Genomic DNA, 21,432 nt, shown 5'->3' on the forward strand with positions numbered 1-21,432 from the left:
CTAGTCTAGTTTCCGCTGTGTCCCTAATCAAATGTCCACTCTGTCCCTAATCAAATGTCCTCTGTGTCCCTAATTAGGTGTCCTTTGTGTCCCTAATGGAGTGTCCACTCAAGCAGTGTGAGTGTGAAGTGGGCCAACTCTGGTGACGAAAGCGGTTGCAGGTGAGAGGAAGACGATGAGGAAGATGAGGAAGATGAGGAAGGAGGACGAGCCTCCTCTCCCCGCTGTGACGCATCCTCGCGCATCCTCGCACATGAGCGCGCCTCAGCGGGCAGGACCAGACCGGATCCATCCTGAGCAGGAGAGTTTGCGTCTTTGCAGAGCTCGTCTTCACCGGGACCCCCCTGGAAGTCTCCTCAGGAGCCCCCCGTGGAAATGTCCCCCAGAGTTTGCTGACTTCTTTGTCCTTGATCGAAGAGCGCAACATCCTGGGACCACGGGGGACCAGGAACCACAGGAAGACCCTCTGAGCTCCAAGCAGCACGTCAGGAGGAGACAAGCCCTCTGGTGATGCAGGGTGAGACCATGAACGCCTCAGTTCTGGACGCGTCTTCGTCCTTTAGCGTCCACCAACTCACTTGAGAACTTCAGCACTTTTATCTCAACATGATCGTGGATGAAGATGTGTGAGCCCTCGCTGTAATATCACAGAATTATTCATTAGGTTTATGTATCGGCAATGGTATCGCTGAAATATTATTGAGCTATTAGTAAGATTAGTGTATTGACGAGATATCAACGATATCACAACAATATTATTGAGATATTATTAAGATTTATGTATCAAAAATATATCAATGATATCACTAAAATATTATTGAGATATTAGTAAGATTTGTGTATTGACAGGATATCCATGATATCACTAAAATAGGATTGAGTAATGAGTAAGATTTATGTATAAAAATACATCAATTACCAAACTAAAATATCATTGAGATATCAGTAAGATTTATGTATGGACAAGATGTCAATGGCATCACTAAAATATTAATGAGATATCTGTAAGATTCATTTATTGATATGATGTTAATGATATCACTAAAATTTTAGTAAGATTTATGTATCGGCAAAATGTCAATGATATCACAAAATATTGTTGAGATATTAGTAAAATGTATGTATCGACAAGATATTAATGATATCACTGAAATATTAATGAGATAGTAAGATTTATGTATCAACAATATATCAATTAAAGCATTAAAATATTATTGAGATACTAGTAAGATGTATGTATCAACAATATATTAATATCACTAAGATATTATCGAGATCTTCGTAAGATTTATGTATCATCAATATATCAATGATATCACTAAAACATTATTGAGATATTACTAAGATTTTTGTATCGACAAGATATCAATGCTATCACGAAATTATTACCGAGATATTAGTAAGATTGTTGTATCGACCGGATAGCAATGATATCACAAAAATATTATTGACATATTAGCAAGATTTATGTATGGACAAGATATCAATGATATCACTAAAATATTATTGACATATTAGCAAGATTTATGTATGGACAAGATATCAATGATATCACTAAAATATTATTGACATATTAGCAAGATTTATGTATGGACAAGATATCAATGATATCACTAAAATATTATTGACATAATAGCAAGATTTATGTATGGACAAGATATCAATGATATCACTAAAATATTATTGACATATTAGCAAGATTTATGTATGGACAAGATATCAATGATATCACTAAAATATTATTGACATATTAGCAAGATTTATGTATGGACAAGATATCAATGATATCACTAAAATATTATTGACATATTAGCAAGATTTATGTATGGACAAGATATCAATGATATCACTAAAATATTATTGACATATTAGCAAGATTTATGTATGGACAAGATATCAATGATATCACTAAAATATTAATGAGATATCTGTAAGATTTGTGTACCAACATGCTGTTTATGATATCACAATTTTTTTTTGTCAGATTTATGTATCTGCAAAATTTCAATGGAATTGCTGAAATATTATTGAGATATTAGTAAGACGTATGTATCAACAAGACATCAAAGATATCACTAAAATATTATCGAGATATTAGTAAGATTTATGTATCGACATGATGTTAATGATATCACTAAAATATGGGTAATATTTATGTATCTGCAAAATATCAATGCTATCGCTAAAATATTATTGAGCTATTAGTAAGATTAGTGTATTGACGAGATATCAACGATATCACAACAATATTATTGAGATATTATTAAGATTTATGTATCAAAAATATATCAATGATATCACTAAAATATTATTGAGGTATTAGTAAGATTTGTGTATTGACAGGATATCCATGATATCACTAAAATAGGATTGAGTAATGAGTAAGATTTATGTATAAAAATACATCAATTACAAAACTAAAATATCATTGAGATATTAGTAAGATTTATGTATGGACAAGATGTCAATGGCATCACTAAAATATTAATGAGATATCTGTAAGATTCATTTATTGATATGATGTTAATGATATCACTAAAATTTTAGTAAGATTTATGTATCGGCAAAATGTCAATGATATCACAAAATATTGTTGAGATATTAGTAAAATGTATGTATCGACAAGATATTAATGATATCACTGAAATATTAATGAGATAGTAAGATTTATGTATCAACAATATATCAATTAAAGCATTAAAATATTATTGAGATACTAGTAAGATGTATGTATCAACAATATATTAATATCACTAAGATATTATCGAGATATTAGTAAAATTTATGTATCAACAAGATATCAATGATATCACCAAATTATTATTGAGATATTAGTAAGATTTGTATATCGACAGGATAGCAATGATATCACTAAAATATGATTGAGTTAATAGTAAGATTTATGGATCAAAAATACATAATTTACAACACTAAAATATTATTGAGATATTAGAAAGATTTATGCATGGACAAGATATCAATGATATCACAAACATATTAATGAGATATCTGTAAGATATCTGTTAATGACATCACTAAATGTTTAGTAAGATTTACGTATCTGCAAAATGTCAATGATATCACGAAATTATAACTGAGATATTGTAAGATTTTTGTATAGACAGGATAGCAATGGTATCACTAAAATATGATTGAGTTATTAGTAAGATTTATGGATCAAAAATACATCATTTACAACACTAAAATATTATTGAGATATTAGTAAGGATTTATGTATGGACAAGATATCAATGATATCACAAAAATATTAATGAGATATCTGTAAGATATCTGTTAATGATATCACAAACATTTTAGTCAGAATTATGTATCTGCAAAATGTCAATGATATCACAAAAAAATTATTGAGATATTAGTAAGATGTATGTATCGACAAGATAATGATATCATTGAAATATTAATGAGATATTAGTAAGGTTTATGTATCAACAATATATCAATTACATCACCAAAATATTATTGGGATACTGGTAAGATGTATATATCAACAAGATATTAATGATATCACTAAAATATTATCGAGATATTAGTAAAATTGATGTATCAACAAGATATCAATGATATCACTAAATTATTATTGAGATATTAGTAAGATTTGTATATCAACAGGATAGCAATGATATCACTAAAATATGATTGATTTATGTATCAAAAATACATCAATTATATAACTAAAATATTATAGAGGTATTAGTAAGATTTATGTAACGACATGATGTTAATGATATCAGTAAAATATTATTATGATTTATGTATCGGCAAAATATTATTGAGATATTAGTCAAATCATTGAGATATTAGTAAAATTTATGTATTGGCAAAATATCAATGATATTACTGAAGTATTCATGAGATATTTGTAAGATTTATGTATCGACAGGATAACGATATCACTGAAATATTAATGAAATATTAATGAGATATTAGTATTAATTAGATATTAGTATTAGCAAAATTTATGCATCAACAAGATATCAATGATATCACGAAATTATCATTGAGATATTAGTAAGATTTGTGTATCGACAGGATATCAATGATATTACTAATATATGATTGAGTTATGAGTAAGATTTATGTATCAAAAAAATATCAATTATATCACTAAAATATTTTTGAGATATTAGAAAGATTTATGTATCGAAAATATATAAATGATATCACTAAAATATTAATGAGTTATTATTAAGATTTATTTTTCGACATGTTAATGATGTCACTAAAATATTAGTACGATTTATGTATCAGCAAAATATCATTGGTATCGCTAAAATATTATTGAGATATTAGTAAGATTTATGTATTGGCAAAATATCAATGATATCACTAAAATAATCATTAGATATTTGTAAGATTTATTTATCGACAGGATATCAATGATATCACTGAAATATTAATGAGATTATAGTAAGATTTATGTATCAACAAGATATCAATGATATCATTAAAACATTATTGAGATATTAGTAAGATTTATGTATCAACAAGTTATCAATGATATCACCAAATTATTACTTGGATATTAGTAAGATTTGTGTATTGACAGGATATCCATGATATCATTAACATATGATTGAGCTATGAGTAAGATCTATGTATTAAAAATACATCAATTGTAACACTAAAATATGATTGAGATATTAGTAAGATTTATGTAACGACATGATGTTAATGATATCAGTAAAACATTAGTAAGATTTATGTATCAACAAAATATCAATGGTGTCAGTAAAATATTATTGAGATATAAGTAGGATTTATGTATTGGCAAAATATCAATGATATCACTAAAATATTCATGAGATAGTTGTAAGATTTATGTATCGACAGAATATCAATGATATCACTAACATAATTAGATATTAGTAAGATTTATGTATCAACAAGATATCAATGATATCACTAAACATTTTTGAGATATTAGTAAGATTTACAGTATGTAACAACATGATATCAATGATATCACTAAACATTTTTTAGATATTAGTAAGATTTATGTAACAACATGATGTTAATGATATCACTAAAATATTGGTAAGATTTATGTATTGGCAAAATATCAATGGTATCGTTGAAATAATACTGAGATATTAGTAAGATTCATGTATGGACAATATAATCAATGATATCACCAAACTATTGATGAGACATATGTAAGATGTATGTATCGACATGATATCAACGATATCACTAAAATATTAGTGAGATTTATGTATCAACAAGATATCAATGATATCACTAAAATATTATTGAGATATTAGTAAGATTTATGTAACAACATGATGTTAATGATATCATTAAAATATTGGTAAGATTTATGTATTGACAAAATATCAATGGTATCGTTGAAATATTATTGAGATATTATTAAGATTTATATAAGGACACTATATCAATGATATCACTAAAATATTCATGAGATATTTGTAAGATGTATGTATCGACATGATATCAATGATATCACTAAAATATTAGTAAGATTTGTGTATCAACCAGATATCAATGATATCACTAAAATATTATTGAGATATTAATAAGATTTATGTATCGACGTTACGTTAATGATATCACTAAAATCTTGGTATAATTTATGTATTGGCAAAATATCAATGTATCGTTGAAATATTATTGAGATATTATTAAGATTTATATATGGACAATATATCAATGATATCACTAAAATATTAATGAGATATTTGTAAGATGTATGTATCGATATGATATAAATGAGATCACTAAAATACTAGTAATATTTATGTATTGGCAAAATATCAATGGTATCGCAAAAATATTTTTGAGATATTAGCAACATTTATGTATGGACAAGATATCAATGATATCAAGAAAATATTCATGAGATATTTGTAAGATGTATGTATCGACAGGATATCAATGACATCACTAAAATATTAATGAGGTATTAGTAAGATTTATGTATCAACAATGTATCAATGATATCACAAAATATTATTGAGATATAAGTAGGATTTATGTATTGGCAAAATATCAATGATATCACTAAAATATTCATGAGATAGTTGTAAGATTTATGTATCGACAGAATATCAATGATATCACTGACATAATTAGATATTAGTAAGATTTATGTATCAACAAGATATCAATGATATCACTAAACATTTTTGAGATATTAGTAAGATTTACAGTATGTAACAACATGATATCAATGATATCACTAAACATTTTTTAGATATTAGTAAGATTTATGTAACAACATGATGTTAATGATATCACTAAAATATTGGTAAGATTTATGTATTGGCAAAATATCAATGGTATCGTTGAAATAATACTGAGATATTAGTAAGATTCATGTATGGACAATATAATCAATGATATCACCAAACTATTGATGAGACATATGTAAGATGTATGTATCGACATGATATCAACGATATCACTAAAATATTAGTGAGATTTATGTATCAACAAGATATCAATGATATCACTAAAATATTATTGAGATATTAGTAAGATTTATGTAACAACATGATGTTAATGATATCATTAAAATATTGGTAAGATTTATGTATTGACAAAATATCAATGGTATCGTTGAAATATTATTGAGATATTATTAAGATTTATATAAGGACACTATATCAATGATATCACTAAAATATTCATGAGATATTTGTAAGATGTATGTATCGACATGATATCAATGATATCACTAAAATATTAGTAAGATTTGTGTATCAACCAGATATCAATGATATCACTAAAATATTATTGAGATATTAATAAGATTTATGTATCGACGTTACGTTAATGATATCACTAAAATCTTGGTATAATTTATGTATTGGCAAAATATCAATGTATCGTTGAAATATTATTGAGATATTATTAAGATTTATATATGGACAATATATCAATGATATCACTAAAATATTAATGAGATATTTGTAAGATGTATGTATCGATATGATATCAATGAGATCACTAAAATACTAGTAATATTTATGTATTGGCAAAATATCAATGGTATCGCTAAAATATTTTTGAGATATTAGCAACATTTATGTATGGACAAGATATCAATGATATCAAGAAAATATTCATGAGATATTTGTAAGATGTATGTATCGACAGGATATCAATGACATCACTAAAATATTAATGAGGTATTAGTAAGATTTATGTATCAACAATGTATCAATGATATCACAAAATATTATTGAGATATAAGTAGGATTTATGTATTGGCAAAATATCAATGATATCACTAAAATATTCATGAGATAGTTGTAAGATTTATGTATCGACAGAATATCAATGATATCACTGACATAATTAGATATTAGTAAGATTTATGTATCAACAAGATATCAATGATATCACTAAACATTTTTGAGATATTAGTAAGATTTACAGTATGTAACAACATGATATCAATGATATCACTAAACATTTTTTAGATATTAGTAAGATTTATGTAACAACATGATGTTAATGATATCACTAAAATATTGGTAAGATTTATGTATTGGCAAAATATCAATGGTATCGTTGAAATAATACTGAGATATTAGTAAGATTCATGTATGGACAATATAATCAATGATATCACCAAACTATTGATGAGACATATGTAAGATGTATGTATCGACATGATATCAACGATATCACTAAAATATTAGTGAGATTTATGTATCAACAAGATATCAATGATATCACTAAAATATTATTGAGATATTAGTAAGATTTATGTAACAACATGATGTTAATGATATCATTAAAATATTGGTAAGATTTATGTATTGACAAAATATCAATGGTATCGTTGAAATATTATTGAGATATTATTAAGATTTATATAAGGACACTATATCAATGATATCACTAAAATATTCATGAGATATTTGTAAGATGTATGTATCGACATGATATCAATGATATCACTAAAATATTAGTAAGATTTGTGTATCAACCAGATATCAATGATATCACTAAAATATTATTGAGATATTAATAAGATTTATGTATCGACGTTACGTTAATGATATCACTAAAATCTTGGTATAATTTATGTATTGGCAAAATATCAATGTATCGTTGAAATATTATTGAGATATTATTAAGATTTATATATGGACAATATATCAATGATATCACTAAAATATTAATGAGATATTTGTAAGATGTATGTATCGATATGATATCAATGAGATCACTAAAATACTAGTAATATTTATGTATTGGCAAAATATCAATGGTATCGCTAAAATATTTTTGAGATATTAGCAACATTTATGTATGGACAAGATATCAATGATATCAAGAAAATATTCATGAGATATTTGTAAGATGTATGTATCGACAGGATATCAATGACATCACTAAAATATTAATGAGGTATTAGTAAGATTTATGTATCAACAATATATCAATGATATCACAAAATATTATTGAGATATTAGTAAAGATTTATGTATCGATATGATGTTAATGATATCACTAAAATATTGGCAAGATTTATGTATCTGCAAAATGTCAATGCTACTGCTTAAATATTATTGAGATATTAGTATGATTTATGTATCAACAATATATCAATGATATCTTTAAAATATTATTGTGATATTAGTAAGATTTATGTACCAACAATATATCAATGATATCACAAACATATTATTGAGAAATTATTAAGATTTATGTACCAACAACATATCAATTATATCACTAAAATATTATTGAGATATTATTACGATTTATGTATAAAAAATACATCATTGATATCACTAAAATAATATTGAGATATTAGTAATATTTGTGTATCGACAAGATATTTAGGATGATATCCTAAATATTAGTAAGATTTATGTATCAACAGGATATCAATATCACAGGAATATTGTTGAGATATGAGTAAGATTTATACATCAATAATATTACTAAAATATGAAGTACAATACTAGTAGGATTTGTGTACCGACAGGATATTAATTATATCACTAAAATATTAGTAAGATTTATGTATTGGCAAAATATCATATCACTGAAATATTTTTTGACATATTAGTCAGATTTTGATAAGATATCTGTTATATCACTAAAATATTCCTGAGATAGTAAGTTTTATGTATTGACAAGATATCAATTATATCACAAAAATATTATTGAGATATTAGTAAGGTTTATGTATCAAAATATATCAATGACATCACTAAAATATTGAGATATGAGTAACATTTATATATCAACAAGATATCAATAATATCACTAAAATGTAAATGACATATTACGAAGATTTGTGTATCGACAGAAAATTAATGATATCACTAAAATATTAGTAAGCTTTATGTATCCACAAAATATCATGATATCACTGAAATAATTTTGACAGTCAGATTTTGGTATGATATCTATGTAAAATATTATTGAGATACTAATTAGATTTGATCAGGTATCAGTGATATCAATGAACTAGTATTGCTATATCAGTAGGATTTAGATATAAGACATCAGTGGTGAAATATTAATGAGACATTAATATTAAATTAGATCAATTAAATTAATTGATTGGATATCAAAGTAAAATATTTTTCAGATTTTCAAAATGTATCATATTACTGAAATATTACTGACATATAAGTAAGTGGCGACTTGTCCAGGGTGTACCCCGCCTTCCGCCCGATTGTAGCTGAGATAGGCGCCAGCGCCCCCCGCAACCCCGAAAGGGAATAAGCGGTAGAAAATGGATGGATGGATGGATGGAAGTAAGATTTTGATAAGATATTATTGATATTACTGAAGTATTATTAAGATATTAGTTTGATGAGATATCAGTGATATCAGCTACTGTAGATGTTTTCGAGATGTTATTAAGATTTTTATACGATTTTAGAGACATGAATGACTTCTGTTTGAGATATCAATACGATATTGATGAGATATCAGTGGTATCCCTGGAATATTAATACGATTTTATTCAGATTTTGATAAGATATCATTGATATCAACGAACTAATTTGATGATATTATTAAAATTCGGTTGAAAAAGTGGTATCACTGAAAGAGTATTGAAGGATCATCCTGATATCAATGATATCTGACGAAGTATCATTGCGTGTCGAACTGAATGTAATATTCAGTGTTGAGTGTGCAGGCAAGGATGCTAATGCTAACAATGAAGTGCAGCCTTGCATAAAACATGAACGTTTGAAGAGAAGGTTCACTTCCTAAAAGTATTCTTTCTTCAAAAAGCTCCAAAATAATACAGTTTGTCTTTTCTTCCTCCTCGTCCTCATCCTCACCTCAGACTGTTGATGGAGAGAATTTCGAATGTCAGCCGGGACCGTGGTCATCGCAGGAGGAATTCTGGCCGCCGTCATCTTACTGACCATCGTCGCCGTGCTGTGCTTATGTAGGTTGCAGGTATGTTGGCAGCGCTTTGGGACTCAAACCGTAACACAGTGTAACACACTGTTAACTGTAACACACTGTCAATGCTGTGCGATCTAACACAATATAAACGGCTCGCATTGACATTGTAGCACAAATGTAGCATGCTGTCACGGTAGATGTTACTCAGTGTAACCAAATGCCATTCACAATGTAACACAATGTAACACACAGTCACTGTCAACATAACACAGTGTAACCAAATGGTTTTGACAATGAAACGCAATGTAACACACACTCACAGTCACTGTAACACAATGTAACCAACTGGCATTGACATTGAAACACAATGTAACACTTTGTAACTGTCAACGTAACACAATGTGACCAACTGACATTGACAGTGTAAAATATAACACACAGTCACTGTCAGTTTAACACAACAAAACACACTGGTAGCTACACTGTAATATAATTTACGTCTATAATACTACAGTGTAACACAATGTAACACATGTGTTTCACAGTCAACATTACAGAATATAACCAACTGGCGTTGACATTGAACCACAATGTAACACACAGTCGCTCTCAATGTAACACAAAGCAACCTACTGGCATTGACAATAAAACATAATGTAACACACTGTTAACTGTAAAACACCGTCAATGCTGTGCGATCCAGCACAATATAAATGACTCGCATTAACATTGTAACAAAATGTAGCATGCTGTTACCGTAGATGTTACTCAATGTAACCAAATGGCAATCACATTGTAACACAATGAAACACTCAGTCACTGTCAACATAACACAGTGTAACCAAATGACATTCACAATGTAACACAATGTAACACACAGTCACTGTCAACATAACACAGTATAACCAAATGGTTTTGACAATGAAACACAATGTAACACACAGTCACGGTCACTGTAACACAATGTAACCAACTGGCATTGACATTGAGACACAATGTAACACTTTGTAACTGTCAACGTAACACAATGTGACCAACTGGCATTGACAATGTAAAATATAACACACAGTCACTGTCAGTTTAACACAACAAAACACACTGGCAGCTACACTGTAACATAATGTACGTCTATAGTACTACAGTGTAACACAATGTAACACATGTGTTACACAGTCACAGTCAACATTACAGAATATAACCAACTGGCGTTGACATTGAACCTAAATGTAACACACAGTCGCTGTCAATGTAACACAAAGCAACCGACTGGCATTGACAATATAACACAATGTAGCACACTGTTAACTGTAACACACCGTCAATGCTGTGCGATCTAACACAATATAAACGACTCGCATTGACATTGTAACACAATGTAGCATGCTCTTACCGTAGATGTTACTCAATGTAACCAAATGGCATTCACATTGTAACACAATTAAACACACAGTCACTGTGAACATAACACAGTCTAACCAAATGGCATTCACAATGTAACACACAGTCACTGTCAACATAACACAGTGTAACCAAATGGTTTTGACAATGAAACACAATGTAACACACAGTCACGGTCAATGTAACACAATGTAACCAACTGGCATTGACAATGAAACACAATGTAAAATTGTGTAACTGTCAATGTAACACAATGTAACCGACTGGCATTGACAATGTAAAATATAACACAATCACTGTCAGTGTAACACAATAAAACACACTCACAGATAGGCACACTGTAATACAATGTAACACTGGCAGCTACACTGTAACATAATGTAACACTAATGTCAAACAGTCAGTGTCAACGTAACACAATTTAACACACTGGCAGATAGGAACACTGGAATACAATTTAACACTGGCAGCTCCACTGTAACAGAAATTAACATCCTATTATGACGGTGAAACACAAAGTAACATTAATGTCACACAGTCCCTGTCAACGTAACCCAATGTAACACATTGTCACTGTCAACACTATATAGCAAGAAAGTCATAGTTGATGCCCCTAACCTTGACACTGTTAAACAAATCTATCAAAGTGGCGTGACAGAGAGTAGCCAGTGTGGCGGTGCAAGTGTATGTTGGTAAACTCTACCCCCTGACAACTCGAAAGTTTGCATTAGACATCGAATTGACAGTGTGGGTTTTTAGCTCGATGCCAAGAGCTTTTCTCACACTCCGGTTCAAGCCACATGCAGGACACATGGTCTGGTTACACTGGCAGCTAAAGTATACCAGTATGTAAGACAAAGTCATTGCTGTGGATGGCATCGTGAGAAGACCTTGTAACATGCTGGCCGCTGCACTGTAACACAAAGTAACTTTCTAGTACTACATTGTAGCAAGATGCAACACTGTCACTGTTGATGTAACACAATGTAACACACTGGCAGATAGGCACATTGTAATACAATGTAACAATGGCAGCTACTGTACACGGTAACAAAATGTAACATTCTCGTACTATGATATAACACAATGTAACACACTGTCACTGTCAATGTAACAAGGATATAATACTCCAGCACTACAGTGTAACACAATTTAACGCTCTCTCACTATCAACGTAACAGGATATAATACTCCAGTACTAAAGTGTAACACAATATAACACTCTGTCACTGTCAACGCAACAGGATATAATTCTCCAGTACTAACGTGTAACACAATACAACACTCTGTCACTGTCAACGTAACTGGATATAATACTCCACCACTACATTGTAACACAATTGAACGTTCTGTCACTATCAACATAACAGGATACAATACTCCAGTACTAAAGTGTAACACAATATCACACTCTGTCACTGTCAACACAACAGGATATATTACTCCAGTACTAAAGTGTAACACAATTTAACGCTCTGTCACTATCAACGTAACAGGATATGATACTCCGGTACCAAAGTGTAACACAATATAACACTCTGTCACTGTCAACACAAAAAGACACAATACTCCAGCACTACAGTGTAACACAATTTAACGCTCTGTCACTATCAACATAACAGGATATAATACTCCAGTACTAAAGTGTAACACAATGTAACACTCTGTCACTGTCAACACAACAGGATATAATACTCCAGCACTACAGTGTAACACAATTTAACGCTCTGTCACTATCAACATAACAGGATATAATACTCCAGTACTAAAGTGTAACACAATATCACACTCTGTCACTGTCAACACAACAGGATATATTACTCCAGTACTAAAGTGTAACACAATTTAACGCTCTGTCACTATCAACGTAACAGGATACGATACTCCGGTACCAAAGTGTAACACAATATAACACTCTGTCACTGTCAACACAAAAGGACATAATACTCCAGCACTACAGTGTAACACAATTTAACGCTCTGTCACTATCAACATAACAGGATATAATACTCCAGTACTAAAGTGTAACACAATATCACACTCTGTCACTGTCAATACAACAGGATATATTACTCCAGTACTAAAGTGTAACACAATGTAACACTCTGTCACTGTCAACACAACAGGATATTATACTTCAGCACTACAGTGTAACACAATTCAACACTCTGTCACTGCAACATAGAATGTAACACCGGCAGTCACACAGAAACACAATGTAACACTGCAGTACTCCAGTGTAACACAAGGTAACATGCTGTCACTTTCAACGTACTACAGTGTTACCCAATTTACTACACTATCACTGCCAACATAGAATAATGTAACACACGGGCAGATGGAAACATTGTAACACGATGTAACTCTAACAGCCGTACTGTAACACAATGTAACTCGCAGTCCCTGTCAACGTAACACAACGTAACGCACTGGCAGCTAGGCACACTGCAACAAAATGTAGCAGTGGAAGCTGCAATGTAACACAGTCACTGCTGCGGATAACAGTGTAACATGGTAACACCGAGACAGTTACAGTGTAACATAGCGTGGCACCCATTGTCTCCTGCACAGTATTACTGCTGTAAGAGGGAGGAGTCTGAGAAGGGGGAGGAGGAGGAACCGGAGCTGTCCACCATGTCGCCTTCCCACCCCTTGGCTCTGTCGGCTCCTCCGACGCCGCCGACCCCCGAGCGTTACAGCGACGAGTCGGAGACGTACCCGCCCACCTTCCTGACCGAGGCCAACGGGCCCGTCAGCCACTCGCCGCAGCCGCGCAGGTGCCACCGGCCGCACCCCTTCTGCCCGTCGTGCGCTCGCTACACGCTGCCCCTTTACCTGCAGCGCCCCGAGAGGCTGTGCAACGGCGGGCGGCGGGCGGGCTACCGGAGCGTGCACCAAGACCTGGACGTGACCTCGGACGTGGCGGGCTTCTACCAGAAGCTGGACCTCATCCGCTCGGTCGCCATGAGGGAGGCGGTCACGCGCAGCGTCAGCACCGACGTGTAGCTCCAGGAGCACGGTGACCGACAACACTGAGGGCTCTTAGATGTAACGCCATGTTGGATGTTAGCTCGACATCCGGCGACTTGAAAAACTGTTACGTTAGCGTGCGGCTTATCCATCCGCCGATCAAGTTTTTCTTTTCTTCTACTCTATATATACTAACAGTACTATCGGAAATACTATACCAGTAGATGTTCACATGTGTATTGTGTGTAATCTGATTACTTCATGTCTCACATCACTGGGGATGGGTACCCTTTTTTTTGGACCGATTTACAGGGGGGGGCAAAAAAGTATTTAGTCAGCCACCGATTATGCAAGTTCTCCCACTTAAAATGATGACGGAGGTCTGTAATTTTCATCATAGGTACACTTCAACTGTGAGAGACAGAATGTGAAAAAAAAATCCAGGAATTCACATTGTAGGAATTTTAAAGAATTTATTTGTAAATTATGGTGGAAAATAAGGTATTTGGTCAACCATTCAAAGTTCTCACTGATGGAAGGAGGTTTTGGCTCAAAATCTCACGATACATGGCCCCATTCATTCTTTTATTAACACGGATCAATCGTCCTGTCCCCTAGGCAGAAAAACAGCCCCAAAGCATGATGTTTCCACCGCCATGCTTCACAGTAGGTGTGGTGTTCTTGGGATGCCACTCAGTATTCATCTTCCTCCAAACACGACCAGTTGAGTTTAAATGGGTTGTACTTGTATAGCGCTTTTCTACCTTCAAGGTACTCAAAGCGCTTTGACACTACTTCCACATTTACCCATTCACACACACATTCACACACTGATGGAGGGAGCTGCCATGCAAGGCGCCAACCAGCACCCATCAGGAGCAAGGGTGAAGTGTCTTGCTCAGGACACAACGGACGTGACAAGGTTGGTACTAGGTGGGATTTGAACCAGGGACCCTCGGGTTGCGCACGGCCACTCTACCACTGCGCCACGCCATCCCTCAAACATAAAACCTTGAGTCCATTTGACCTAATATTAAGAAGTCGACCGCATTTAGTTTAGATAACAATGAGTCACGTATTGGAATATGGGATCCATTGTCTAAATGTGTTTTACAGTTGAGTTTATACCAAAAAGTTCTATTTTGGTTTCATCTGACCACATGACATTCTCCCAATCCTCTGCTGTATCATCCATGTATCCATTTTGGTATAAACTCAACTCCTCGTGTTTGGAGGAAGAAGAATACTGAGTTGCATCCCAAGAACACCATACCTACTGTGAAGCATGGGGGTGGAAACATCATGCTTTGGGGCTGTTTTTCTGCAACTCCACCATATTTTATATGGTGGAAAATAAGTATCTGGTCAACCATTCAAAGCTCTCACCGATGGAAGGAGGTTTTGGCTCAAAATCTCACGATACATGGCCCCGTTCATTCTTTCCTTAACACGGATCAATCGTCCTGTCCCCTTAGCACATTGGTGTCAAACTCTGGTCCGCCGTACAATTTCATTCGGCCCTTGAGGCGATATCAAATTAACATTAGATCTGGCCCGCCGGTTCTATAAAGGCACCGCCTTTAGCGTTGTCTACAATATGTTATCACGTCCGCTTTTACTCCATACAAACAGCGTGCCGGCCAAGTCACATGATACATGCGACTTGTACACGCACTTAAGTGAATGCCACGCACACTTGCTCAACAGCCATACAGGTCAGACTGAGGGTGGCCTTACAAACAGCTGTAACACTGTTACAAATATGCGCCACACTGTGAACCCACACCATACAAGAATGACTAACACATTTTGGGAGAACATCCGCACCGTAAAACAACATAAACACAACAGAACAAATACCCAGAACCCCTTGCAGCACTGACTACCACCAAAACCCACCCCCCACCACCAACTCCACCCATCTCAAGATTTATTAGCCTGTGGAAAAATGTAATGTTGATATTTACCTCAGAAGGCTGCAAATAGAAAAGAGGTATTAAATGTTTTATTGAAATTGTATTTATTTGACCATTTTTTTTGTTTGTTTTTTGAATGTTGATTTTGCACTATTAAGTTATATAATTATTGCTTGTTCCATATTCATTGTTCAAGCAAATCAGTGGAGCAAACTGAGCAATAATTAACAATTTATTCATGCACTTTCTCTTGTTACTTCAAGGCTTGAATGTTTGATCCATTCATTATTGTTATTTTATTTTAAAATTTATTATTAGGCTGTGGATAAAGTTTATTTCGATATTTACCTCAGAATGCTGCTAATAGAAAAGAGGCACTCATTTTTTATTTAAATTGTATTTGATATGCCATTTATATTTTTTAATTATTATTATTATTTGAAACTGGATTTTGCATGTCACTATAAAGTTATATAAGCTTTGCTTGTTCAATATTCAATGCAAAACTTGGTTGGGTCCTTATAAAAGGTTCATTTGTTTACCTTTGGTTCAGTTTTAAATTTTGGCCCACTCTGTATTTGACTTTGACCCCCCTGCTTTAGCAGAAAAACAGCCCCAAAGCATGATGTTTCCACCCCCATGCTTCACAGTAGGTATGGTGTTCTTGGGATGCAACTCAGTATTCTTCTTCCTCCAAACACGAGGAGTTGAGTTTATACCAAAACGGATTCATGGATGATACAGCAGAGGATTGGGAGGATGTCATGTGGTCAGATGAAACCAAAATAGAACTTTTTGGTATAAACTCAACTGGTTGTGTTTGGAGGAAGAAGAATACTGAGTTGCATCCCAAGAACACCATACCTACTGCAAAGCATGGGGGTGGAAACATCATGCTTTGGGGCTGTTTTTCTGCTAAGGAGACAGGACGATTGATCCGTGTTGATAAAAGAATGAATGGCGCCATGTATCGTGAGATTTTGAGCCAAAACCTCCTTCCATCAGTGAGAACTTTGAATGGTGGACCAAATACCTTATTTTCCACCATAATTTACAAATAAATTCTTTAAAATTCTTACAATGTGAATTCCTGGATTTTTTTTTCACATTCTGTCTCTCACAGTTGAAGTGTACCTATGATGAAAATTACAGACCTCTGTCATCATTTTAAGTGGGAGAACTTGCACAAACGAAGGCACTTGCCTATCACTCCAGCAGCACTGAGAGCTCTAGGTATTGTTGAGATTTTCAATGCCGACAAAGGAAACTGACCTTGAAGCGTATAAGTTAAAGTAACAAATGTGCTAGCCCGATGCTCAAATACATCGGCTTTATTCGATTGATTGATTGATTGATAATTTTATTAGTAGATTGCACCGTATAGTACATATTGACCATTAAATGGTAACACCCGAATAAGTCGGGGCCCACGTTAATCAATTAATGCTAATGGCGTGCTACCGATTAGCATTAGCATTCTAACTTTTTCATTTCAACACCTTCAAACGCAACTAAAATGCTCGTTACAATTGAATATTTGGTGTGTAGTATTAACACTTTGTAGGGAGCAACATGGGACAGCAAGGAATACAATGACCAGAACAAGCGCCACCTCATGTCTTGGACTTGCAAATGATACTGGGAGATGTGATAATGAAACAAGATACACTTAATCACAACCAGCCCTTTTTTTTTAAATGTTGCAATACAAATAGTAAGTTATTATCAAAAAACAAATCATATTTAGAAGTACTAAAAATTGGTACACTTGTCCAGGGTGTACACCGCCTTCCGCCCGATTGTAGCTGAGATAGGCACCAGCGCCCCCCCGGGACTTGAAAGGGAATAAGCGGTAGAAAAATGGATGGATGGATGGAAAAATTGGTACGGAGTGCAAGGAATCGGTACCGAATCGGTTCAAATGAGAACGATACCCATCCCTACATGTTGAAAAATGATATATATTTAAAAAATTGTAATGTTTTGACTTTTTTTTTTTTTTTTTCAAGGTCATTTCACTATTTTTCATTTCATCAGACCAACGTGGACACACTCCAAAACCCCTTAAAGGCCTACTGAAACCCACTACTAACCGACCTGATAGTTTATATATCATTGATGAAATTTTAACATTGCAACACATGCCAATACGGCCTTTTTTTGTTTACTAAATTGCAATTTTAAATTTCCCGTTTCCTGTTTAAAACGTCGCGGAATTTGTGACGTTACTGGTTGGAGGGGACATTTTAGCCCAGCACCACTTGCGGCTAAAAGTCGTCTCTTTTCATCGCATAATTACACAGTATTTTGGACATCTGTGTTGCTGAATCTTTTGCAATTTGTTCAATTAATAATGGAGAAGTCAAAGTAGAAAGATGGAGGTAGGAAGCTTTAGCCTTTAGCCACACAAACACATGGTGATTCCTTGTTAAAAATTCCCGGAGGTGAAGCTTTACTATGGATCAGAGCGGTCAAGCCAACATGAATCCCGACCACTTGTCAACCGGCAGGTTTCGGTGAGAAAATTGTGGTAAAAAGTCGCCTCATTTTTTGCAATTTGTTCAATTAATAATGGAGAAGTCAAAGTAGAAAGGTGGAGGTGGGAAGCTTTAGCCTTTAGCCACACAAACACACGGTGTTTCCTTGTTTAATATTCCCGGAGGTGAAGCTTTTTGAATTATATTTATATAGCGCTTTTCTCTAGTGACTCAAAGCACTTTACATTGTGAAACCCAGTATCTAAGTTACATATTTAAAGCAGTGTGGGTGGCACTGGGAGCAGGTGGGTAAAGTGTCTTGCCCTAGGACACAACGGCAGTGACTAGGATGGCGGAAGCGGGGATCGAACCGGCAACCCTCAAGTTGCTGGCACGGCCGCTCTACCAACCGAGCTATGCCGCCTTTACTATGGATCAGAGCGGTCAAGCGAACATGGATCCCGACCACTTGTCAACTGAGTTTTCGGTGAGAAAATTGTGGTAAAAAGTCGCCTCATCGTTTGCAATTTGTTCAATTAATAATGAAGAAGTCAAAGTAGAAAGATGGAGGTGGGAAGCTTTAGCCTTTAGCCACACAAACACACGGTGATTCTTTGTTAAAAATTCACAGAGGTGAAGCTTTACTATGGATCAGAGCGGTCAAGCGAACATGGATCACAACCACTTGTCAATTGACAGTTTTCGGTGAGAAAATTGTGGTAAAAAGTCGCCTCATCTTTTGCAATTTGTTCAATTAATAATGGAGAAGTCAAAGTAGAAAGGTGGAGGTGGGAAGCTTTAGCCTTTAGCCACACAAACACACGGTGATTCTTTGTTTAAAACTCCCGGAGGTGAAGCTGTACTATGGATCAGAGCGGTCAAGTGAACATGGATCCCGACCACTTGTCAACCGGCAGTTTTCGGTGAGAAAATTGTGGTAAAAAGTCGCCTCATCATTTGCAATTTGTTCAATTAATAATGGAGAAGTCAAAGTAGAAAGAAGGAGGTGGGAAGCTTTAGCCTTTAGCCACACAAACACACGGTGATTCCTTGTTTAAAATTCCCGGAGTTGAAACTTTATTATGAATCAGAGCGGTCAAGCGAACATGAATCCCGACCACTTGTCAACTGACAGTTTTCGGTGAGAAAATTGTGGTAAAAAGTCGCCTCATCGTTTGCAATTTGTTAAATTAATAATGGAGAAGTCAAAGTAGAAAGGTGGAGTTGGGAAGCTTTAGCCTTTAGCCACACAAACACACGGTGTTTCCTTGTTTAAAATTCCCGGAGGTGAAGCTTTTTGAATTTTTGGAATCATATTTACATAGCGCTTTTCTCTAGTGACTCAAAGCACTTTACATTGTGAAACCCAATATCTAAGTTACATATTCAAAGCAGTGTGGGTGGCACTGGGAGCAGGTGGATAAAGTGTCTTGCCCAAGGACGCAACGGCAGTGACTAGGATGGCAGAAGCGGGGATCGAACCGGCAACCCTCAAGTTGCTGGCACGGCTGCTCTACCAACCGAGCTATGCCGCCTTTACTATGGATCAGAGCGGTCAAGCGAACATGAATCCCGACCAATTGTCAACCGACAGTTTTCGGTGAGAAAATTGTGGTAAAAAGTCGCCTCTTACCGGAGATCAGCGGAGCTTCTGTCCTGCTGCAGCTTCGCGACTTCCATCAGACACTGGCGTCAACACACTTGTGGACACACCCTTCCGACTATCAGGTACTATTTAACTCACTAAAACACTAGCAACACAATAGAAAGATAAGGGGTTTCCCAGAATTATCCTAGTGAATGTGTCTAAAAACATCTGAATCGCTCCCAATGCAATCGCCTTTTTTTTTTAACTTTATTTTTTTCTAGTCCTTCACTCTAAATTTCCTCATCCACGAATCTTTCTTCCTCGCTCAAATTAATGGGGAAATCGTCGCTTTCTCGGTCCGAATACCTCTTGATGCTTTAGGCTCCCATTATAAACAATGTGAGGATGTGAGGAGAACTCACACCGGTGATGTCATCGTCTGCTACTTCCGGCAAAGGCGAGGCTTTTTTATTAGCGACCAAAAGTTGCGAACTTTATCGTCGATGTTCTCTACTAAATCCTTTCAGCAAAAATATGGCAACATCGCGAAATGATCAAGTATGACACATAGAATGGACCTGCTATCCCCCGTTTAAATAAGAAAATCTCATTTCAGTAGGCCTTTAAAACACGCATATAAAATATGAAAATCAGACCCGCTTTTTTGAACACAAATTTGTGTTGAAATAAACACGACCTCTAGAGGGCTCTC

General features: G+C 34.2%; 1 protein-coding gene across 1 annotated transcript; it reads left to right on the forward strand.

Annotated features, from left to right (window-relative positions):
* The first annotated feature begins 284 nt into the window (after window positions 1-284).
* On the forward strand, window positions 285-15,031 carry LOC133564629 (protein FAM163B). Its single transcript, XM_061919111.1, has 3 exons — window positions 285-517; window positions 10,307-10,422; window positions 14,341-15,031. The coding sequence occupies exons 2-3, from the start codon at window positions 10,330-10,332 to the stop codon at window positions 14,773-14,775; spliced, it is 528 nt and encodes a 175-aa protein (XP_061775095.1). The 5' UTR covers window positions 285-517; window positions 10,307-10,329; the 3' UTR covers window positions 14,776-15,031.
* The last annotated feature ends 6,401 nt before the right edge of the window (window positions 15,032-21,432 follow it).

Source organism: Nerophis ophidion, linkage group LG01 (genome assembly GCF_033978795.1).
Source record: "Nerophis ophidion isolate RoL-2023_Sa linkage group LG01, RoL_Noph_v1.0, whole genome shotgun sequence".
Classification (NCBI taxonomy): Eukaryota; Metazoa; Chordata; class Actinopteri; order Syngnathiformes; family Syngnathidae; genus Nerophis; species Nerophis ophidion.

What these genes read in the sequence shown, in the direction of transcription:
- LOC133564629 (XM_061919111.1), top strand. Translation starts at nt 10,330, where the DNA reads ATGTCAGCCGGGACCGTGGTCATCGCAGGAGGAATTCTGGCCGCCGTC. An exon ending in TGTGCTTATGTAGGTTGCAG is followed by an intron (nt 10,423 to 14,340) that starts GTATGTTGGCAG and finishes TCTCCTGCACAG; the next exon opens with TATTACTGCTGTAAGAGGGA.